Source organism: Mustela nigripes, chromosome 1 (assembly GCF_022355385.1).
Source record: "Mustela nigripes isolate SB6536 chromosome 1, MUSNIG.SB6536, whole genome shotgun sequence".
Lineage (NCBI taxonomy): Eukaryota > Metazoa > Chordata > Mammalia > Carnivora > Mustelidae > Mustela > Mustela nigripes.
The window spans coordinates 45,596,583-45,621,958 of NC_081557.1; the positions used below are offsets into that span (position 1 = coordinate 45,596,583).

General features: G+C 39.0%; 2 protein-coding genes and 1 pseudogene across 2 annotated transcripts; 2 read left to right on the plus strand and 1 right to left on the minus strand.

Moving 5' to 3' along the window:
• Nucleotides 1-7,439: 7,439 nt before the first annotated feature.
• Nucleotides 7,440-8,390, plus strand: LOC132011398 (olfactory receptor 52H1-like). The gene has a single exon (XM_059389885.1). It carries the CDS (start codon nucleotides 7,440-7,442, stop codon nucleotides 8,388-8,390), a length of 951 nt encoding a protein of 316 aa, XP_059245868.1.
• Nucleotides 8,391-12,621: 4,231 nt separating this feature from the next.
• On the minus strand, nucleotides 12,622-16,279 carry LOC132013869 (olfactory receptor 52B2-like; annotated as a pseudogene).
• A 5,625-nt stretch (nucleotides 16,280-21,904) lies between these two features.
• On the plus strand, nucleotides 21,905-22,858 carry LOC132011404 (olfactory receptor 52H1-like). The gene has a single exon (XM_059389900.1). The coding sequence runs from the start codon at nucleotides 21,917-21,919 to the stop codon at nucleotides 22,856-22,858; it is 942 nt and encodes a 313-aa protein (XP_059245883.1). The 5' UTR covers nucleotides 21,905-21,916.
• The last annotated feature ends 2,518 nt before the right edge of the window (nucleotides 22,859-25,376 follow it).

Here is a 25,376-nt window from a genome sequence, read left to right on the forward strand (position 1 = left end):
CCTTCTGTTTCTCTGCCAACTAACAGTCATATGATTTTATATGTACACTGTATGAGAGCCCTCTTTCCTCTAGAGTCAAACACTATTTAGTCAATAATATGTGTTATTGAGTACTTACTGGTGATAACCAACAGATAAAGTCATTGCTCTCATGGAAATTATATTCCAGTGGAAACATGTAGATAATAATAAGTGAATAAATAAGTGAATCCATAATTATGGCAGGTTGAGATAAGAGAAATGAAGAAAAATAAAGTAAGGTAGGATCAATCAGGAGTGATGTCATATCAGATACTTGGATTAGACGATGAAAGCAAACATTCAGAGTTTTGGTTAAAGCTCATCCCTAGAAGAGGTATAATTAAGAGCAAGAACCTAGAGACATGAGCTTAATTGGTGTGTCTGAAGAATAGGTAGTGGTATATTATAACTGGAGGATTGGTGGGGATAAGTGATTGGTTGGGGAAGAGGCCGCATCATTCAGGGGCTTCAGTAAGTCATGCAATACAGATTTTATATTTTATTCTTAGTGAGCTAGAAAAACACAGCAAGAGTCTTTAAAAACTATTTAAATTTTGACATAATTATAAATTCATAGACGTTCACAAAGAAGCATACTAGGAAATCTCATGCAACTTTATTCCAGCCTCTCAATGTTGATGTCTTAAGTATCTATCACAAAATATCAAACCCAAGAAATTGACAAGGACCCATAGAGCTCATTCCAATTCCACCATTTATACATGCACTCATTTGTGTCTGTATGTATATTTCTATGCAATTTTATTACATGTATTGCCTTGCTAAACTACCAACAAAATCATGATATTCAAATGGAACATTGCCACAAGATTCCCACATTTTACTTCTGTATAGCCATGACTATCCCTTCCCTCTTTCTAACCCTTGACAGCCACTATTCTAGTCTCTATATCTATCATTATATTTTACCAATGCTTCATGAATGGAATTATGCAGTATGCACTCTTTTGAGAATGGCTTTTCACTCTGCACGGTTTCTTTGCGGTTCATGCAAGTTGTTGAGTGTGCCAACAGTTCGTTACTGTTTATTGCTAGGTAGTATTTCATGATACTACAGTTTGTATAACCATTCATTTTTGAAGGATATTTGTGTAGTTTTCAGTTTGAGACTACTATGAATAAAGCTTTATGAACATCCAACTATAAGTTCATGCACGAAAACAAAATCTCTGTTTCTCTGAGATAAATGCCCAAAATCTACTGCAAAATGTGCAATAGCTGGGTTATATGGAAAGTCTATTTTTAGTTTTGAAAAGAACTGTTAAATGATTTTCCATAGTGGTTGTCAAAAAGATTTTGAAGTGAGAAACTACATGTTATGGCTTACATGTTTAGAAATATTATTGGCTTTTCTATGGTAAGTAAACTGAAGATAGACCATGTAAGAAGCTATTTTGATTTTCCAGATGAGAAATTATAGCCACATAGACTAGGGATGGAGAATTAGAGGTTTTGAAAATAAATTTTGAATACACTTTGATAGTAGAGCTAATAGGATTTAATGATGATCACACAAGTGATATAAGAGAAAGAATCAAGAATGATTCAAAGGTTATTGGTCTCAGCAACTGGAATGATGGAGTTGCTATTTACAGTGATAAAGATGGCTTAAGGAGGAGGAAGAGTCTGATTTTGGACATGTTTTGCTTGAAATGCCTATACAGCATTAGGTAGATGTGCTGAGAAAGCAGTTGAATCTAGGAATCTGGAATATAAATTTAGGAGTCATGAGTGAATAAATGGTGCTTAAAATACACATACACACACACACACACACACACACTTTGTGGAGTAAAACTAGAGCAAGGAGAGCTGAAGAAGGAGCACTGGAGTAATAAAAGATTCAGAAAAAGGAAAGACAGAGGACATAGGGAGAAAAAAATAATCAGCTAATGAGGTAGAAGAAGGGACAGGAGAAAATATAAAAATCAAGATATGAAAGAAAAAATTGGAGTATGTGGAAGTGTTCATAGTTTTCAAATGCTGCTTATGTGTTGAGTAGATAGACAGCTGAGAATTACTCATAAAACTGGACGTTATAGAGGTCCCTGGGTACCAGAGAGGGTAGTTTTAGTGGGTGGTAGAGACTGGAGAGTGTTCATGAAGGAGTGGGAGGAAAGAAATGGAAACTATAACGAGGGGAGCATTTTTTCTGTCTTAGGACTATGTAAGAGAAGAGAAATGCTTGTGATTTTTTAAAAAAACATTATCTTGTATCCCTTTACTGTAATAAGCTCCTATATTAGCAGTTTCTGGTACAGAAAACTTACAAAGACTGTACAGAGATTTCCTATAATTAATAATAAGATATCACTAATATCTTATCTAGAATGGTACATTTTATAACCAATATACCAATATTGACACATTATTATTAATGAAGGTAAAGTGATATCAACAAAGGTTCATTTCAGATATAATTTATATCAGAAAGACTTACTTCTGTTTACAGTATATTTGCAGTAGAAATACCAGTATATAACTAAGATTATTTGTACAGAAAAAATGATGATATAATTATAGGTCATACATACATACATGTATATTCTTTTTTTTAAATTTTATTTTATGTCTCTTCAGTGTTCTAAAACTCATTGTTTATACACCACACTCAGTGCTCCATGCAATATGTGCCCTCCCTAATACCACTACCAGGTTCACCCAATATATTCTCTCTTATATACAAGAATCAATTATAATAGTTAAACATCTTTTGAACATTTACTGTATGTTTTGTAGGTTCAGGAAACAACCTTGTTAGAAAGAGCTATAACTCAACACTACTTCTTTTGATATAGCATCCTAGAATGGTATATATCTGTTTCATTTTCAACAAATCATTTTATAATTACATTTATTTGTTCTAAAGAATCTATCTTGATGTCTTTATAAAGAGGACAGCTGATAGTAAAGATAGTTTCATTTCTGTGAGTCATTGTTCCTTAGGGTTTTGTTTACTTGGTTTTATGATGTATTTATTCTATATTCTCAAATTGTCTATGTTAAGAACTGTGAGGAGTCTGAAATTTTCCTCTCCTTGCAACCTAATCAAGTTATCTTGCCACAGTTTCATGGTGGCTGGTAGAAGACACAAATTCTTCTGTCAGAGACAAAGGACAATCTAGTACAAGCAGCCATAACAGTTTTCTCTAGTTTTAACTGATGTACTTTTTCTGTCCCAGAGTCCTATCCTGGAAATTTCATTATATTTAGTTTCATATCTCCTTAGGCTCTTCTTAGATGGAACAGTTTAGTTTTAGAATATTTCAGTGTGTTACTATTTTACTTTGATTTTTTTTGAAATGGAGTTTTTGTGTATACTATGTGTTTTTATTTTGGAATGTTTGACTTACTTTTTTATATTGTTGAAATGGATGGTGTTAGTGTTACCCTGTGCTCAGTTTGATTTTTTCCTCTGGAATTTTCACTTTCACCTGCTGAGATGAAGGAAAGTCAATTTCATGTAAGTTGCTCAAAGATAAGCAAGAACTCAGGGGCACAGCAGAGTCAAAATACGTTTTTAGGGGTTATTTTACCCATTTAAAACAATTTTTAAAAAGATTTTATTTATTTTATTTGACAGATAGTACAAGTAGGCAGAGCAGCAGGCAGAGTTGGAAGGAGAAGCAGACTCCCCTGCTGAGCAGGAAGACCAATGCAGGGCTCCATCCCAGGACACTGGGACCATGACCAGAGCCAAAGGCAGCCGCTTAACTGACTGAGTCATCCAAGCGCCCCTATTTTACCCATTTTTATGCACCACAGTTGATATACCAAGCTGGCCAGCATACAACTTTTAATACTCTGGCCTGTTTTCCCTTGAGATATTCAAAAATAATTTTAAAACTTGATACTTTTATCTGATTTGTAAAATGGAAACCTTAGTACCACAAAATTATGATGTATCTTCAGCTCCTTCCTTAGTAAGCAGATCTGTTACACTGCCAAGACAATTCAAGTGTGAAATGTCCCTGTAAGACACTAAGACCTGTGGTAGGTTGTTGTTTTTTGTTTTGTTTTGTTTTGTTTTTGGCAATACATTAACAGAATCAATAAAATGAAAATAAGAGAAGTGAGAGAATAAGTGGTTTCAAGAATAGCTTCAAAGTTTCTGCCATAAGCATCTGGTTGTTAATGATAATCACGAGCAGTAGGTTAAACATTCGATAATATGCAAAGACCTAAAGGAATTTTTAGGTGAAAGATTAACTCATCTTGCTCAGGAGTCTAGAGTTTCTTCAAAGTACCTCAAAGCAGTTACAAGGAGAGACCTGAAAGCCCCATTTGGTGAAACCAGTGATACTCGTATCTGTCCTACAACCATATCTGGAACTCGCCCACATCCCTAATCAATTGATTGTTTTTCTCCAAACACAAAAACATCTGGGATCTGAGTTTAAAGGGTTATTATCACACCATTCTTCAGAGTCAGAACCTGGAGCCTAGCTAATTCAAATTGGTTTTTTCTTTCAAAAAAATTATTTCTTGAATTTTCTGTAAATGACTACTTTATGCAGGCTGAAGTATTCCAGCACTTCCTGGTTCCTCCTCTCTGTCCCAAATGCTGAATCATACTATGTTTCTAGACCAGGAAAACATTAATGCAAACATTTATATACTAATACTAATAGTATTGACTGGTGACTAGACTCCCTGGAGTCCCTCTAGAATTTAGACACCTCACTTCTCAGTCTTCCCATCCCCTGAGAAAAGCAGTGAGAAATAAAAGGTTATGCTGTCCAGGTGTGTCTGTCTTTCTTGGCTGGAATTAAATTTCTTTGTTCCTATGCTTCACTTCTTGTCTGGGTACCTTTCTCTTTATATGTTCTCCCCACCTGTGTTGTGTTACCTCCTGTATCTCTCTGTTCTTATCTTGGAATTATCCTCTTCGAGTCCTTTATTGGTTTCCTAACATCAGAATAAGGTGCCTGTGAGTATAATCTGAGCATGGTAATGTTGGTAGTTGTTTTGGGGAGGCAGACTGGAGAAGATCCTGGGAAAAATCCAGGGAAAGATTATAATAGCTAAAATAATGAATGACCCCTCAAAGATATGCATATCCTAACTCCTGGAACCTGCACATAAGTTATTTATATGTCAAAATATATTTATGACTGCTAATCACTTGACTATAAAATACTACATTGGATTATCTGGGTGAGTCTGATAGAATTGCAGTAGTCTTTAAAAGCAGAAGAGGCAGATAGAAAAGTTCAGAGTCAGAGAGAGATATGTGATTGTAGAGGTTAGAATAAGGAGACTTAAGAAAGACTCAACCCCCTTTTATTGTCTTTGAGGATGGAGGATGAGACAATAAGCCAAGAAAATGTGTGTGTGGTGTATGTGTTTATGTGTATTCAAGCTATATATTCAATATTTTCTGGCCCAAACAGGACACAATGAAAAAATAAGTAAAGAATGACAAGCTTGAAATATCAGTCTTACTCCTGAGATTGAACAGTTATTCTATGTGAAATCTTGCCTTCTTTTATTCTAGAAGAGATCCATGAGGACAGAAAATTTGTCCTCAAGAGGAGTTCCCAATCATTAACAGAGGATGCTCATATATCTATAAAAGAGAATCCAAGAGAACAGGCATGAAAATAATGTAAAAATGCAGTCACCTGGTAGTTTGGTAAAATTATTAAAGTGGTTTTACAAGCAAGGGAATGGACTGCTTGGTTCAGAAGGTGTGCTGGAGACATCAGTGTTGGTAAGGATCAAGAGCAATGAATAGAATTTACACATGTTGAGAGAAAACAAGATTACACTGATGGAAAAGGCATCAATCTAAGAAATGAGTTGTAGGAATGAGGAGAAATCTATGGAGGTCTACATAGACATCCATTATGGGGGAAATGTGAGACACATTCACATAGGTAGAACTAAAATATATAAGAAAACTACTGACTTGCCAAGCAGAAGATAAAATATATTCTGTAGGCATAATGGGGGCAATGACAAGCTTTTATTTTTTAAAAAATATTTTAAAGATTTTATTTATTTATTTGTCAGAGAGAGAGAGAGAGAGAGAGGGAGAGGAGTGCACACGCGTGTGTGAGCAAGTGAGCACCAGCAGGGGGGGCTGCAGGCATAGGGAGAAGCAGGGTCCTTGCCCAGTAAGGAGGCCCAGGTGCGACTCAATCCCAGACCTGGGACCATGACCCGAGCAAAAGGCAGATGCTTAACTGACTAAACCATCCAGGCATCCCAATGATAAGCTTTTTTTTTTTTTTTTTTTTAAGATTTTATTTATTTATTTGAAACAGAGAGAGAGAGAGATCACAAGTAGGCAGAGAGGCAGGCAGAGAGAGGGAGAAGCAGACTTTCCACTGAACAGAGAGCCCGATGTGGGCCTTGATCCCAGGACCCTGAGATCATGACCTGAGCCAAAGGCAGAGGCTTAACCCACTGAGCCACCCAGGCACCCCCAATGACAAGCTTTTAAGCAAGTTTGTGAATGTTCTAATAATTTCATATTTTTAAGAGAGCAATCTGGCAGCATGAAATAAAGAAAAAAACTCCCAAGATATTGGAAGAACTGGGATTCTTATTGTATGGCTCCAGTTAATGACTAATGACTTGAAAAGGTAAGGAAATAGAAAAACACAGTAGGCAGATCAGACAGGCTTTCAAAGAGGATCAGAAGAGCTGGCAGATGAGATATAGGGACTAAAGGAGGAGGAGCCTCTGTCAACGCTCTGAACGCCATGCTCCAGTGGTGGGAGAAAGATGTGATGACAAAGTGAGGGTAGCTCGTCAGGAAACTGGCCGGTGGAAGAAATAATAGGTTTTGGAGAATTGTCGATGAGTTGACAGAAGAAGAATATTTAGAAGGAGATTTTCTTCCAGATATTAAAGAAGTGGAACAAATAGGCAATAGTAGATTGGCTTGCCAGAGTCCTAATGATTTATTGGCAATGAAGAATGCAGATTTACTAATTCGCATCTGGTCCCTTTTATTTCTTCGAATGGATACCTCAGTGAAGATATTATTGAGACTCGTGCCTGGTAGGATATTCGGTACTTCCATCTTTGGGAAATTCAGACTGAATTACTTGGTGAGGACAAGATAATCTTGGAACTTCAGCTGACAACACTGGCCCATTAATAATCCCAGGTCATAGATCTGGTGGGACATGGTCCCAGTATAGTAACAATACTGTGTTATTGTAATGTCTATAGACAGGGAATTATTGGTTTAAATAATGTCTCTTGGCAGCCTGTGTTAAGTGCTATAAAAATTGTGACAAAAGGTAGGTTGTGTTTGCCACAGTGTTTGTCATGCAAAGAGAATGAAGGGATCTTAGCTCTGGAAAAGTCTTACAGGGAATTCATGGCCAATCAGTTCCAGAAATAAAATACAATATTTTTGTCCTCAAGGAATTACAATTACCATGATGGCTACACTGAATTTAACAAGTTTCAGTCCAGGCTCCTTCGTGCTCATGGGGATCCCAGGGCTGGAGCCGTTCCACATCTGGATTGGGATTCCTTTCTTCGTTATCTACCTGGTGGCCCTTGCAGGCAACGGTATCCTTCTTTACCTCATCACGATGGACCACAGCCTCCATGAGCCCATGTTCTTCTTTCTCTCCATGTTGGCTTCTGCAGACCTCATATTATGTACCACTTCTGTGCCCAAAACCCTCGGCATATTCTGGTTGAAAGCTCAGAAAATTACTTTTCCTGGCTGCCTTACCCAAATGTTCTTTCTTCACTTCAGTTTTTTTCTGGACTCAGCCATTTTGTTGGGTATGGCATTTGATCGTTACATGGCCATTTGTTCTCCTTTGAGATACACAAGCGTTTTGACACCTAGGACAATTGTCAAAATCATGGTGGGCATTGTTGTTCGGAGCTTCAGTGTCGTTCTGCCTGTTGTTTTCCTGGTGAAGCGTTTGCCCTTCTGCAAGTCATGTATCATCCCTCACACATACTGTGAACATATAGGGGTGGCCCGGCTGGCCTGTGCTGACATCTCCATCAACATTTGGTATGGTTTTGCTGTGCCTGTAATGACTGTTATCTCAGACCTGATCCTCATTGTTATTTCCTACTCTCTCATCCTTCATGCTGTTTTCCACCTTCCATCCAGAGATGCCCGAGAGAAAGCCCTCAGCACCTGTGGTTCCCATGTCAGTGTCATTCTCATATTCTACACACCAGCCATATTCTCTGCCCTCACTCATCGCTTCGGTCACAATATCTCTCTCACCTTTCATATCATGTTTGCCAACCTCTATGTGGCCATCCCTCCTGCACTCAATCCCATCATTTATGGTGTAAAAACCAAGCAGATCAGGGACAAGGTCACTTTTCTTTTCTTTTCTAAAGGGATGCAGTGACCCTTGGCTGAGAATATGGAAAGAAAAATTGTGGGAAATTAAGTAATCATATTGTTTAATAGCATTTGTTATGTAAATCAGTGGCAGGAAGTCCTCCAATAATGGACTCAATTCCTATGAACCTCAAGACTATAATTCTGTTGGAGAAAATCAATGGTAGGATTACAGGAAGAGAGGTAAGAATTTTTCCAATCCCTAAAAAATGACAGACATCAGAGGGAAGAATCTTAATTTTCTACAATCAAAAACTTAAATGCAAAAATATTTACTCTTCCTTTGGTCTTTTTATCCTGTTTCAATGTCCTCCTTAAATAAATTTTAAAAAGAAAGAAAAGAAAAAATAGTACTTTATTCATAGGCTTGTTTAGCACCCATTAAACTCACAAAATGAATAACCATCTTCATGCTGAAAATTTCACATCTAAAGCTCTACTCCCAATTCTTTCTCTGTCCCACATAGCCAGCTCTGTATTTGGCAATGCCTCCTGGTTATCCCACTGAAACTCCACAATTGACATAAACTAAAATTCATTTATTCAATTACGTCCTCTGAATGTCCTTTAAACTCATTCATGTGCCATATTAAAATATGATCACCTCTCTCTGTCTCTTTCTGTGTCCTTGGTCTGTTCAGCAGCCTCATTTGGAATTTTCTCACTCCAAGTTTTTCTCTCTTGCATCCATTTTTTTTTTCTTACTCAGAAACCAGGGTGGTCTTACTACATCCCAATTAATGAGGTCAATCCTTTACTTAAAAATCCTTCAAGTTACCCATTTTGCTTGGAAGAAAACTCAAGTGCCCCAACATATCTTCAATGCCTTTTACAGCGTGGTTGGTGCTAACCAGTTGTTGCTTGGTGTCCACTGACCCACCTCTCACCCTTGCTCTCACTTTGGCTCACATGCCCTTTATGCTACAATCACCTTGTATGTCTTATGCTTTTTCAAACTACATTCCCTTTCCTTCTGGACTTTCACACATGCCATTTCCTCTGGAATTTGAAGCTTAGCTTGCACTTGGGTAGGAAAAGGAGTGAAAGGAAATATTTTTTCAATCCCCTTTTATTGTTCTAGTTCACACCCACCAGGATTAATGTAATTAAAAAAAAAAAACAAGGGGGAAATAATAAGTGTTGGTGGAGATATAAAGATATTGAACCCTGATGCTTTGCTGATAGGACTGTAAAATGTTGCAGCCTCTGTAGAATACAGATTGGCAGTTCCTCAAAAGGTTAACTATAGCAGCATTGTCAAATGACCCAGTCCTCCTCCTAGGTATATACCAAAAAGAACTGAAAACATGTTTGCACCGAAACTTGTAAATAAATGTTATAATGGCATTATTTATAATAAACCTCAATTAGAAACCACTCATATCAAATGCATATCAACTGATAAATGGATAAAACAAACATGTTCAATCTAAACAATGGAATCTTTTTCAGCAAGAAGGTATGAAGTTCTCATACATAATATCACATGGATGAAGCTTGAAAACACTATGCTAAGTCAAAGAAGCCAAACACAGAAGGCTGATGTATCGTAGGATTCCATTTATGTCAAAAGTCCAGAATAGTCAAATCCATAGACAGAAAGTCAATTAGTAGTGGCTAGACAACTGGGGAAAGGGAAGTTACAAGTGACTGCTTGGGGAGGATGTGGTTTCCATGTGGGATAATGAAAATGTTCTGGAATTAGATAATGGGGGTGATTGTACAACATTGTAAATATACTAAAAGCTATTGACTTGACCACTGTAAAATGGTTAATTAAGATGGTGAATTTTTATGTTATGTGAATCCTACCTTAATTAAAAAATTAAATAGTATGTTTGGCATCATATAAATAATATATGTTGAGCGTAAAGCTAATGAGTCTGTATGATTTCAAAGTATTTGCTCCTACTCACTAACTGTCCTAGCTCCCACAAAGGCAGGATTTCTCCAGCACAGAGACCTCACTCTTTTGAATCTCTTCTGAACTAAACCAAAGCTGCAATTTTCAAGTTCATTCTAAGCCCAGTGTATCAGGCCTAAGAAGGACTGCAATTAGTGGGGTGCTGAATGAAGAAAGACTCTTCACACCAAAAGCCAAGTATTAAATTTTCAGGAATTTTGCAAGAAGTTCAACATCATATCAGCAACTTGAAATCAGTTATCGTGGGAGTATCTACACCTCAGGAATCAGCAAATGTACAAACCAAACCCCCAAAAGACAGTTGCTGAGCATTCAGTAGCATATCACTGACTACAGTCCCGTTGAGACCTAGCTCAGAGGCCTGAATGTGGCTGGGCCATGACTTCAGTCTTTTAGGACTGCATTTGAACTTCACCCATGGTTGGGCTTTTGTCTTCTGAACTCTGATGTTTATGCCCATTTGGCCATTTTTTTTGGCCCAAGACCCGTCATCTTCCTAAGCTTGGTAGTATTGTTGAGAGGGTGGTTAGCACATTATTTTATTGTGATTGAGATAGGCTCTTTTAGGTACTTGGATTTATGCGGCAATAAGCAAGAAAGTGGGAAGGAGAGACCAGGATAGGCACAGGGACGGCAGCCATCTGAGACTTACAGGGTTGAGTATTATGGAAGTAGAAGACCATTTATATTGGAATGTTGTGTTAAGCATGTGTGGCCTTGTAAATACTCATGTCATTAGTTTTGTCCTGAATGCACACACAAACTGTTCTAGATCAGGAATAGATTATCACTATTCCCTTAAAAAGCTAGTGAAAACCGTGTGGTTGCCCATACTTGATTCTTACCACTAGGCCTGTACAATCGAGGCGAGGTCAAAACCAAACACTGAAGATAAATGTATTTTCTCTGCTTGTAGAAGCCAGAGAGACTATTTTTGCTCCATCTGACTCCCACTTCTTTTGGGGAAAGTTTCTTTGGAGTCTGATAAGAAATAAATCTCTCCAGGGAAAAGATGAGACACTTGTCTTCAGCTCTAAACCCAGCCATGTGTTTGTCCTGGAATTAGGTAAATCTGGAGATTTCTCGCTATCCTTAGTTATTTCACTATTATTGTAAATTAACTTCCCAAGGCTTGCTCTTAGTCCAGGATGCCAAGATTTTGGTAAAAGTTATTCAGAAAACCCAACTTAGGGAAAACACAAATATATTTTCTGTATACCCTAAACATGCCAGGAGTCAGAGCACACAGCTGAAAAGAAAGTTCTATGGTTATGGAGCAACGTAGAATTTCCTTGAAAATTCCTGTAGGTGCTTGTGAAGGAAGTGCAGACCCAGCCCACACTGCCTAGAACAAGGGCCGTGCAGACTGAGCACCCAGAAGTGTGCCTGATCATCCCACATTGCAAGAGGGCTGGGCACGCCTGATAAGAAAAAGCTGTGACAGGACACCTCCCTGGGGCTGGATTAATCTTGATGGAAAAGAAAGGAAAATATAAGACTGTGCTGTAGACAAAGGACAGGTTTTTGCTTTGTTTTCTGACTATAAGGAGTGTGAAAGCTCATGCTGGGGAAGATAATAACCTTAATTACAGTGACACATTTGTGTAGCATTTTATAATTTCTTAAGTGCTCTTGCACCCAACTTCTCTTTGGATCCTTGTACCACAAGCCTGTGAAATAGATGTTAAGGAGTCTGAAAAGAGGGTTGCTCAAGCACAGATTAGGAGGGTAGCACAGGACACATAGCATCCAAGCAGTTTGTGTTTGCAAATATCTAATGGTCTTTTTTTTCTCCCAAATTATATACTTACAGCAGTAAATCTCATTTCATTTGTGCAGATCAGGCTATCTACTATCATCAAATATTACCATTTGTGTTACAAGATTGTGAAGGTGGTATTCTGTAAATAAAGGTAGAAGGGAGAACCTCCACATTTCCCTTATTTATATACAATTTTGGGGTGAACTCTAATTTGTATTCAATATAGCTGTTGGGGAGGACACATAGATATCTAAAAGTCTGAATAGTAGATGGAGACATGTTCTATAAATCTTATTTTTGTTTGGTAGAAATGGAAATGTCTTATTAAATACCGAAGAACCCTGTAGACATTTAAAATAGTAGCTTTATGCCTAGGGGTTTTCAAGAACATATTTACCTTTGAAATAAGGGACACAAACAATTTGGGTCATCTCTAGCGAATAAAAAAACACTAATTTCCTAACAAGTAGAGTCTATCCAAAATGACAACTTATCTGTCCTTTTTTTAAATAGGACTCTTCCTACTTACCTCTAAAAAACCACAAGAGTCATTTATCCTTGGCTACATTTCCTTTTCAAAGAAAACACAAGGGCCACTAGGTCACAAATCTGTTTGATCTTTACCCCATAGATAACTGGGTTCAACATGAGGGGAACAAGAACATAGAGATTGGCTAACAGAATGTGGACTTGCTTGGGGATTTTTTGGCTGAAGCACTGAGCAATGACAGTGAAAATCCTTGGAAGATAGAACATGAGGATGATACAGACATGCGAACCCCATGTGCTGAGGGCTTTCCTTCATGTATCATGGAATGGCAGCCAGAGGACTGCCTGGTGAATGAGCCCATAGGCGATGTCTATTGTCACCACATCTAGCATAACACTGAGTGATGGTACAGAGATTCCATACCAAATGTTGATGGTATATCAGCACAAGCCAGGTTTGCCAGCCCCATGTGTTCACAGAATGTATGGGCAATGATGTTTGTCTGGCAAAAGGGCAGATGGTTCACTAGAAAGATAATGGGAAAACAGTTGCAAAATTCCTGAGTACTACAACACCCCCTATCTTGCCAATGACACCATGGCAAAGAATGGGGGTATATCTCAATGGGTAACAGATGGCCACATTAACGATCATAAGCCATGGCCAAGAGAATGCTTAACTCCCCTATGAAGGCATAAAGCATAAAGAAGAGCTGGGTTATACAACCCATGAAAAGAGATGTCCACGTCATCAAACCAGAAGATGCTCATCCACATACTGTGGATGTGGATAACATTAGATCCCAAAAAACCAACAGGGAGAAGAAGAGACAAAGTTTGAGAGCTAGCCTGTCACAAACAACTAGCAAGATCAAAGGGCTCAGATATCTGCTATGTAAAATCTCAGGAAGTTCCCTTCTACTCAGACGTGGTAAGAATGGACCTAAAGGTTTGTAATATTTTATAGTGAGGAGAAAGATTCCAAACATTCAAAGCAAGATCAAAGAATTTCAGGGGTGCTGGGTGGTTCAATCAGTTAAGAGTCTGCCGTTGGCTCCGGTCATAATCCCAGGGTCCTGGGGTCCAGACCCACATCTGGCTCTTTGCAGAACAAGGAGCCTGTTTCTCCCTCTTCCTCTGCCCCTTCCCCTACTCGTGCTCCCTCTCTCACTTACTGTCTCTCAGATAGATAAAATCTTAAAAAAAAAAAAAAAAAAAAAAAAAGGATTACACAAAGATGGTCCTGAGGAAAATCCCGAGGCTGGTACTGTTTTCTCACAGAATGGTCATAATTTTAAAATGATAGTCATACAAAATTTTAAAACCTGTAATAATAAATTGTATTCTCTGACTAAATACTTTAAGATGGGGAAGAAAGTTATAAATTTTTGTAAAGTATATAAAAACCAAAAAACTTTGTAAAAATTTTATTTATTTAAATATTTTATTTATTTATTTGACGTACCGAGATCACAAGTAGGCAGAGAGGCAGGCAGAGAGAGAGGAAGGGAAGCAGGCTTCCTGCTGAGCAGGGAGCCCGATGCGGGGCTCGATCCCAGGACCCTGGGATCATGACCTCAGCCGAAGGCAGAGGCTTTAACCCACGTAGCCACCCAGGTGCCCCAAAACATTTTTTTAAAATTGTTAAACAAGAATCCTGTTATCTGGTACATATATTTACCTAATCAACTATTGATCTTTTTATCAACTAAACACCTATTAATCACCTACAGTGAATATAGAAATACCAACATGAAAAGGATTTCAAGACCTATAAAATAGAAATCCCACATATCAAGGTCTAAGTTAGAGAACCGTCGAGCCAATATGGTATTTTCTGTTTAATTACTTATTATCCACTGATGATAGAACCTTTGTTTTGAAGTTTTGATAGTGAAAGATTTTAGTAAATTATGGACAGCCATCATCAGAGGTAGGGATAGTGCTACTTGAGATTGGGTGGAGGTGGTTATAGCACTCCTCACTCAGGATGAGACTCTGTATGAAATTTACCTAGATTATTCAAAAACAATGTTTCTCTGTATCAGAGTTTTCTTTATTTATACATCCCAGCTTCATTACTTTTTTCCACTAACTTCTTTACTTTAAAGAAGCATAATCAGAAATAAGTAACTTGAGGAAGTTGAAAATGTAAATCATAGATATAATTGGATTCTGCTACCAATCACTTATTGAAATTCCTTTAAAAATGAATTTCATAATTTCTTTCTTTGTTGGTTTTTTAATTCTTTCAAGTTTTATCTTATGTGTGTGCAAGCAATGAATAAAATTAGTAAACAATAAAATTCTATCCTTTGGGAAACATAATACTGTTGACTTTTCTCAAATCTTACCTCAGACAATTTTGTGAAACCCTCTACCTTGTGTTAAATGAGTTTCATCACTGAAAAGGTAACATATAATGACTACTATTCTCTTGAAAGAAAATAAAAATAAAATTTCCAACCCTGCCATCATTGAAGATTTCATTATTATTTTGAGACAGGGAAGGGGTAGGGGCAGAGGCAGAGGGAGAAGGAGAATCTCAAGCACACTCTATGCCCAGTGTCTGTTGTTCTTTAACCTTTTCTCAACCCCGAGACTCCTAGTATGTTACTTTGTTGCTCAAGATCTTTTCTGGTCCCTAGGCTGTGGTGTGATTCCTCCACTCAGTTTCCACCGATACCCTTGGGTTTCCTGTGACTCTCATTCTGTATTGAAATTTCATTTTATAAGCCTGTTGACCTTAGCAAGTTATGTCCTCTAGTGGAATACTGATATTTATTTCTGAATATCCAGGGTCTAGCATAAAGTCTAGTTTCTGGGCCTGACATATTATTCTTATCTTAATAAATGTTTGTTGTGTGAAAAAAGTGATCTTGAAATCCTTTGACAAATATCATGCCTGCTGCTACTGTATTTCACATGTGCGGGTGTCTCTGTTGAGATTAGTTTCAAAGGGGGTGATTTAAGTAGAATTATAGTGGATTATCTTTAAGTGGCCCAACTGGCTAAGAACTGCAGTTACCCTACACTACCCTTCAGTTCCTTATCCATATGTAGGACTACATAGGATAATCTGTGTTCCTTTTCCTATCAGCTCTCTACACTGTGTAACAAGTTACCTCCAGAGTTAACTTAACAGTAAACATTGATTATCAGAGTCTCTGAGTGTCAAGACTTCAGGACTGGCCTACATAGAAGGTTCTGCTTTGGGTCTCTTACTGGTTGTAGTCCACAAGTTATTGGGGTTGCAGACATCTGAAACCTTGGGTGGAGCTGGAGGAGCTAGTTCCAAGATGATCACTATAGGTAGTGCTATTCATTATCAAAGAGGTTTCAGTTCCTGCCCACACAGGCTGTTTGAGTTTCCTCGTGGCATCAAGGCTGGCTTTGCCCAGAGTGGGCGATTCAGGAGAGACAGCAAAGAGGAATCCTCAATCAGGAAGCATGCATCCAACTATATGCTGTTTTTTTAGAGATGAATCACTGAGCCCAACCCAGACTCAGTTGGAGGGGAATTACACACTATCCCCTGAAGATAGGAGTATCATAAAACTTGTGAACATATTTTGAAACCACAATACTTGTTTATATTTTTAATCACCAGAATTCTTTATCTTTGTGATGTTTCCTCATCTCACTTGAGGGCCCCTATATTCACCTGGCTATCCGCGTTAAAATGCCCTAGGCTCTGCATACAAATCAAAATCTGCACCATTGATGCTACTCAGGATAGCAACTATTTCCCAAAACATAGTATATGAATAAATGAAACATTTCTATAAAACAAGGCAGACACTTCCTCAAAGACAAAAGTAAATCAAGAGCAGCAATTAGATGCCACAGTTCTTTATTTTCCTCCCTACTAATCATGCTTGTCACAGGACATACATTTTCCAGAAAAAGGAAATTGGATGGGGTAGAAATGTTACAATAAAAAAAGAGGTTTGGGGTGCCAAGTCAGTTGAGGGTCTAGCTCTTGATTTCGGCTCAGGTCATGATCTCAGGGTCCTGGGATCAAGCCTTGCATCAGGGTCCGGGCTCGGTGGGAAATATGCTTGAGAATTCTTTCCCTCTCCCTTTGCTCCTCCCCTGCTCATGCTTTCTCTCTTTTGATCCCTCTTAAATAAATACATAGATCTTTTTTAAAAAGAGAGGTTTTCATGGAATATACACTTCTGTAAAAATATTCTGCTTTAATCTGAGTTTGTGATATCACTATAAACTAATAAATTGTTCCTTAAGATTCAGCAATGAGAACTATTTCTTTTCTTTTCTATATTATGCTGTAACTTCAGGAAGACAATGACCATAAACAATGTGTGAAGAGGTGGGTAATTAGATTTGTAAACATACAGGTATACATTTCAGACTTTTTCCAAATACAACGTAAAATTATTTTCTGATTGGTATTATACTAGTAATCTTATGAAATGCTATATAATAAATATCATACAAATAGATGCTAATAATATTGATTTTTCTACTGGTAATTGAGAACACAATTCTGAATGCCTACTTTGTGAGCAACTATAGAAATCTAATGCCTAACATTAGGAATAAGGTCCTTGGGGCACCTGGGTGGCTCATGGGTTAAGTTGCTGCCTTTGGCTCAGGTCATGATCTCGGGGTTCTGGGATCGAGCTCCACATTGATCTCTCTGCTCAGTGGGGAGCCTGCTTCTCTCTCTCTCTGCCTGCCTTTCTGCCTACCTGTGATCTTTCTCTGTCAAATAAATAAATAAATAAATAATCTTAAAAAAAAAAAAGAAAGAAGGTCCTTGTCATTGAGAAACTTGCCTTCTTAAAGCAGAAACAGAGAGCTAGACAGATAATTGCAATACAATGTGATTAAGGCTAAGGCAGGGGTAAACTCAAGGAAGAATAAGGGGTCATTTTCCAAATAAGTGATGCTAGGTTTTAAGCTGAGTCAGATAGAAAAGGATAGGAAAGATATTCTAGAAAGAGGGACTGCAATATGCCTAAGGATGATGCTTGGAAGATTATAATGTGTGTTTGGAACTCCAAACAGATTAGTCTGGAATTTAGGGTGTTTGGAGGAAAATAGGCATGAGGTGACCCTGCAGAGGAAGTCAAGGGCTTGAAATTGCTCGATATTGTATGTGTATATTTATTTATACAAAAGGCTTTTTCAGGGGCGCCTAGACGGTTCAGTGGGTTAAGCCTCTGCCTTCGGCTCAGGTCATGATCTCAGGGTCCTGGGATCAAGCCCCCGCATCAGGCTCTCTGCTCAGCAGGGAGCCTGCTTCCTCCTCTCTCTCTGTCTGCCTCTCTGCCTACTTGTGATCTCTCTCTCTGTCAAATAAATTAATGAAATCTTTTTTAAAAAAGGCTTTATAAACTCTGCAGAAATGATGATCCAATCTTTATTTTAGGAAGATGAGTATGGCTTGGTGGGAAAGAACTGAGATCTTCAGATCAATGAGGGTCCAATAGCAGAAATAACAAGGGACTGAAGTGTTGTGACAAAAAAGGAATGTGTTCTAAACATATCTTAAAGTCTGTGTTGCTGGGGCTGGCAGGCATGTGTGTAAGGAGATTTACATGACGGTTCAAGTATTTGATCAATAGGACTGATTCACGATAGCAAAGGCATTCACTTTTAGACTTGAATCAGAAGAAGATGTACTCTCTTTCATAGGTCTATTTGCGTTTTCATGCTAAAATCACTATTACATAAAGTTATACAAATGATTGAATATTTATGACATAAATGCAGTTACCTACAAAGACATGCAATTCCTCTCTCTCTCTCACACACACACACACACACACACACACACACACATTTCTCTGCTGATGGCTTCAGCAGTGGTGGAGAGGGCATCTGCCATTTCGTAAGCCCCAGGGGACTCTGCCTGCCCAGGATACTGCCTGTTCTAGAAGACAAGAGTCCTCAGGGACTCAGTCTACCTCAGCCTTGGGACCTCAGAGCCTCAGGAGCTAGACCCCTGGGAAGTGTTTCCTGTGCAGGCCACAGCCACTGATTGGGTTTGTGGCTATGGTCTCTGAGGGGCCCATATGTTTTGAGTGTCCTGTCTGAAGCCCAGGAAGAGAAATAAGAGGACAGGTTGCTTGACGGTGCCATTTTTGTGTATCTTTGGTCCTCACCAAGGACCTAGGTTTGGTGAGTGTTGGGGAATCCAAAGGCAGAGCTCAGGATCCTGGGGTACCTAACAGAAGGACATACAGAGGACCCAGAAGGATAGCAAGGAGATGCTAAGAAAAGACAGGGGTGGGCTCAATCCAGTTTTTCTTTATGAAAGAGGGTCTGCAGGCCTGGGGGTCAGATTTTAAACAGTCTCAGGGGTTGGTAGGAGGAGGGACAAATGGGGAAAATGAAAAGAAATAACATTACTGGAACTTCTCTTCAGGACACGACTCAGCAGTCTGAGAGTTTGGATCTGGAAGAGCAGACCCAAACTCTGTTTTTGTGTGATTTGAAATTTCCCGTTACCGTGTGGGTTTCTGGCATCCGTGTGTATTTACAAGGGTTTGTATTAATAATGACATCACATAACAGTCAGCATCTATTGAGAGCTTAACCCTGAGCAGAGGACTTTCCTTATGTAATGCCCACAAAAATTCTACGAGGAAAGGCATTTTGGACAGATCATATAGCTTGTTTGGTATAATGAAAAAACAGGCACTGATCGAATGCAAATCTGAATCTCGACTCTAAAGTGCAGATTCTTAAGAAGTAGCAATAATGTGACTTTGTGTACACTTTGCCTAAGATTTCCCTGTGTGTGTGTGTGTGTGTGTTATTTCACTCACTCATTAATTACTTTAGCCACTTATTAATTAAGCTGTACTTTAAGGGAATGTAGAGTAAATAGAAGGGGAAATAGAGGTGGCGTAGGGGGAGATGTGACAGAAGAAGGACTAAGGTCTCATATCCCACAGGAACTTAGGTGCAATGATTTAAACATTATTTTTCTATTCAACAATCCTTAAGTGTTTATAGAAATTAAACTAGGATAAAACAGGAAACTCTGACTATGAAAATTTCTTTATACTCAAGACAGGTGAAAGATAGGCAAACATAGACAATAAATTATATGTGTTTCCATAGGACACAAGTACACCGTTCTGTGGGTGTGACTAAGAGAACCCAGTCTCGGAATTAAGAAAAAGTTTTTTGGAAGAATTTTCACCTCAACAGAGACAAAGGGGGTGGGCAAAAGTAAACAGCCTTATTTCTCTGGGTAAAACCTCTTGAGCAATGTTAATACAGATGTTTTAAAAGCCATGGGGCGCCTGGGTGGCTCAGTGGGTTAAAACCTCTGCCTTCGGCTCCGGTCGTGATCCCAGGGTCCTGGGATCGAGCCCCACATCATGCTCTCTGCTCAGCCGGGACCCTGCTTCCTCCTCTCTCTCTCTGCCTGCCTCTCTGCCTACTTGTGGTCTCTCAAATAAATGGATAGGATCTTTAAAAAAAAAAAAAAAAAAGTTTTAAAAGCCATGATCTTTTTATGTTAAGTAGAAATGCCTTTAGCCCTTTTCTGGTTTAGCATATTATTGGCTCCCAGTTTGCATGGGTTTATTTTCCTTTGTTTAACAGAGTAACAGAGACCTCATGATTTTAAATGTATTTTAGAGAAAAGGTGTATATTCTTGTCTGGACTCAGCAACAACATTCAGTTCCAGATATAGTCACAGAGCACTTTTTCACTGCCACTGTTGGGCAGCTATTGAAAGCATTACTGAAACAACAACAGCAGCAAGAACAAAAGCAGGAAAAACAAAACTGACACGCTCTTTGCCTCTGTAAAGCCTGTGGTCTAGCTGAGAAAATAAGCAGTAAATGGGGGTGGCAAGTATGGTGAATTTCAGAAAAGAGGAAATACGATTGGGAAATGGAATTTTCTAACATAGATCAGGAAACCTGTTTGACGGGAGGTGATATTTCAATTGAATGAAAGGGGGCTTTGTTGAGTCCTGATGGATAAGTGGAACCTAGCACGGCTTGGAGACAGGAAGAGGGACAGGGATGCTTGTTCTAAAGTCAAGGAGAAAATAGGTGCAGGGTCTCAGAGTCAGGAGACCTTCACACTAGGGAGTGTGAGCTAGCTTACCTGTATTTAGAATGGCACACATGATCTGTTTAGACTTTTATTTATCTGCAATGGCCATTGTTCAGAGAAGTACAGCATCAAGGTGTGGCCAATCACGGCCTCTTGTACCTCTTTGAATACCTTGCAGTGTGATAGTTCACCTGTAAGGAGTCGCGGTGGTCTCATTTCTCTTCATCACATGGCTTTCCAGTATCTCTGACCTCATTTCTGTTCATCTGCGAGAAGGGTGAGTCTCAGCAGATGTTTCAGTCAAAACTTGAGGAAATAACTAAAGATTATAGTTGGAACCCTGGAAATAAAGTGGTAGAGGAATTTACTATATGTCTTCTATGGAAATTATGTTTAACATACAGATTTTTAGAAAAAGCAGGACTTGGTTTTCTGGCAAACATTCCTGGAATGTAACAAGAAGACTGAAGAGGTAACAAGACCAGATTGTGGACACTTTGTTAGCTATGTTGAAGATTTTAAATTTTTATTCCAAAAGGATTAGATCGGTGTAATCAATTGCACATGGGGATTTAAAGAGAGAAAAGTATAAATGCAACTCAGGTTTTTGTTTTGGCTTATTTTGTGGATGATATTCCACTGGGAAATAGTCTGTGAAATACTAGAAAAAAGAGGGAACATTGGGTTTCTGAAGAAATATGATGGGTCTTAATTTTAATTTTTGAAAATTAAACTTGAGTGCTGTGAGATATCCATAAAAGGATATCCAGAATGGAGTTGAATGTATGTGTCTTGTGACATATAATAACTATAAATGATGTTGCTGGACTGTAACATTTTCCAGTTGTACCTCACTTTCTTAGTTTCTTTCTTTCTCTGCATGTGGTTAGACTGTTTTTCTCTATACTCAGGTCTATGTAGAAAATTAGTTACTTTGACCCAGAGAACACTCAGTCATTACATGGAAATAAAATAGTATGCAAGTTGAAGATTCCAGAGTGATGAGTACCAGGAGTGTCATGTCTGGGGAGCCTGCCTGCCTGCCTTTCCCTCTTTCTTTCTTTTTTCCTTCCTTCCTTCCTCCCCCCTTACCTCCCTCCCTCCCTCCGTCTCTCTCTCTCTTTTTCTTTTTTCTTTCTCTCTCTCTCTCTTTCTTTCTATCCTCTTTTTAAATGGGGGATCACTTTTCAAGACATGAATATTGCCCTTACTAGTACTGGGAGGTTTTTCTTGGCAATTTATTCAGGTTCATTACAGAAAAAAATATATTTTTCAGATACAGAAGCTATTCTTCAGACCACACTGGCCATGTACAACCTGAGTAGCTACCACACAGAAGACTTCACCCTTTTGGGCATCCCTGGCCTTGAGCAGTACCATGCCTGGATCAGCATCCCCTTCTGTTTTATCTATCTCGTGGCCATTGTGGGCAACAGTATCCTTCTCTACCTCATTGCTGTGGAGCGGAGTCTTCATGCACCCATGTTCTTTTTCCTTTCCATGCTGGCTATGACAGATGTAATATTGTCTACTACATGTGTCCCCAAAACTCTTATCGTCTTCTGGTTTGGTCCCCAGAAAATAAGTTTTCCTGGTTGCCTCACCCAATTATTCTTTCTGCACTGCAGCTTTGTCTTGGACTCAGCTATACTTCTGGCCATGGCATTTGATCGCTACGTGGCCATCTGCTCCCCTCTGAGATACAACACTATTCTGACCCCCAAGACCATCATCAAGATTGCAGTGGGCATCTCTTTTCGAAGTTTCAGCATTATCTTGCCAGTTGTATTCCTACTCATACGCCTGCCTTTCTGCAGGACACACATCATCCCACACACATACTGTGAGCACATAGGTGTTGCCCGGCTCGCCTGTGCGGACATCTCCATCAACATCTGGTATGGTTTTTGTGTTCCCATCATGACGGTCATCTCAGATGTGGTTCTCATTGCTGTCTCCTACACCCTCATCCTCTGTGCGGTCTTCCGTCTCCCCTCCCGGGATGCCCGCCAGAAGGCCCTTGGCACCTGTGGTTCCCATGTCTGTGTCATCCTCATGTTTTATACACCTGCCTTTTTCTCCATCCTTGCCCATCGCTTTGGACACAATGTCTCCCGCACCTTCCACATCATGTTTGCCAACCTCTACATTGTTATCCCACCTGCACTCAACCCCATTGTCTATGGAGTGAAGACTAAGCAGATCAGAGATAGGTTCATACTTTTGTTTTCTACCAAGTGTACAGAATAATGTTCCAATGTGCTGTGGGAAAGCTAACATCACTTTATAGGGGATATTAAGGTAGCAAGACAGAGAGAAAGGCTCTTTCTATTTATTTACTTACTTGCTTGTTTTTAGAGAGAGAGACAGAGAGTGCAAGCGTGGGGGTGTGGAGCAGGAGGGAGAGAGAGAGAATCTTAAGTAGGCTCCATGCTTAGTGTAGAGCCAGAGCAAGAGCTCAATTTCATGAATATGAAATCAAGGCATTAGCCAAAATCAAGAAACAGGCACTTAACCAACTGAGCTACCCAGATGTTCCTAAAAAAAAAAGCTAATCCTATTTAAAATGAGAAACTTTACAGGTCCTTTTGCATACCAGGAAAATGGCATGATCTATATGAGAAAATGGTTCTATGTATAAAAAATTCCTGATGACCTGGTTATGTGTAGAATGTGAAGTTGTATAAGACATAATGAGGAAGAAGATGTAAAAACAGAAAGCTGACATACTTTTTTTTTTAAGCTTTATTTACTTATTTGACAGGCAGAGATCACAAGTAGGCAGAGAGGCAGACAGAGAGAAAGAGGGAAGCAGGCTCCCTGCTGAGCAGAGAGCCCAATGCAGGGCTCGATCCCAGGACCCCAGGATCATGACCTGAGCCAAAGGCAGAGGCTTTAACCCACTGAGCCACTGAGGCATCCCTAGCTGACATACTTTAAATGGACAAAACAATGCAAATTTGCAAACTGACATTTGCAGCCAATGAGAGGAAAAATGTGTTAAAGCAGAAATACAGAAGAAGAGAGACAAAAAGTGAAAATATCAATGAATAATTCATTATTAAGGGGATGTATAGATGGATTGAGGAAATTTATGGTACTATTCAATACTTATTACTATTCCTGGTGTGTGTCTAAAGTTTCCATTCAATGCCCCAACACATGAAATCCTTCAGTTAAGTTCTATGAGCAGTGAGGTCTGCCAGCAGTGCCACACTGAGGAGGAGCATAGCTTAGAATTCTCAATGCCAGCATTGTTAGCCCTGGTGCTTGTGGAGGAGGTAGCTTCTAGCCTCCAAAACACACTGAGGAAGGGAGCTGCAGAGATAGTGTCAGGAGATGTCGAGCCAGTTCACTGGGACAGTAAAGTAGACATTTAACTCCACTGGATGGAGGCTGTGGGGCCCTTAGCTATGGGTGTGTTTCCTGAGCTGGAGAAAGAATTGATTACCAGACATATCAGTGCAGCACAGGGGGGATTAGCAGAGGAACTCTATAGGAAAGTAATGCATGGATGATAAGATACATCCAATTGCACAAAGATTTCACTGGAGACAACACTATATATCATATTTGAAGAAAGATCTAGAGTTTATACAAGAAATCTTTCATTTATTGACAATTATCTATGGATTTGGAATTGTTTGTTGAGTATGCACTGTACTGCAATAAGGTTCAAAGTATTTGGAATATTAAGGTTAATGCAAAAAATTGTCACACTTCTATGGAGCTCATATTCTGAGGAGAGAGATTCACAAGAAACAAGAAAACAAATTCTTTACTTTCAAAGGGTAATGTAACTGATAGAAAAATGAAGTGAATACAGTGATGCAACACAAGTGGGCAACAAAGACTGTAGCAGAGAGTGGATAGCATAGGCAAAGGCCCTGGGGCTGGAAACACTGTGACATGACTGTGGACAGAACAAAGATCAGTGTGTCTGGAGCACAGCGAGGTGGGGATAGCAGAAGAAGGAGGTGGATCATGGCCAGGTCTTGTGGGACTGGAATCAAGCAAACTTCATTTTAAGAGGAGGAAACTGAAGCCTGCAGAGTGATTTTTCCAAGGAACACCACAAGGCAGTCATAAATGCAGAGCTAGAACAAAATCTGCAAACCCTCAGTTCAGAGATTTTCCCACTCAACAGAACTTCACTCTTGTGAAAACAACTTCAGAGGGAAGAAAAAATATGTAAGAATATCAGAGCCTCTTTTTTGTTTTGTTTTCTGTTAGTGTAGTCCATTTGTCTTAAATTAACCCTCATTCTACTAAATGAGGATTCTGCTCTATGAACCAGCTTGCTAAATGTGCTGACAAGTATCAGAGGAGATGACCCCTTATTCTCTTCTGATTATTTCCCTCCTGCTGAGAACATGGAGCAACCAAGGGCCAATATTTTTAAAAGTTTATCGAAGGAACCTAAGTAAATATATTCTGAGGTAATTGATAGGTATTTCCTCATTTCATTGTGGTAGTAAGTCAAACCCATGTTCACCAACATGCAGGAATGACTCCTAGAACAAGTAACACAAGCAGCAATTGTCTTCTGCACAGTGTTCACTTTCTCCTACCCTTTTTCTTTGGCCCATTTATTTGTTCTATTTCTGCCATTCCTCTCCAAGGGGGTTCATTTATTTCTGTGACTTATGGCCTCTTTGCTTATAACTCTATATCCTCATGTTCCTATATGATCTTTCTGATAAATCCTAGTGTCTGCATTCCTAACTACTAGGGCCAGTATTAGGATTAAACAAATAATGTAGATCCT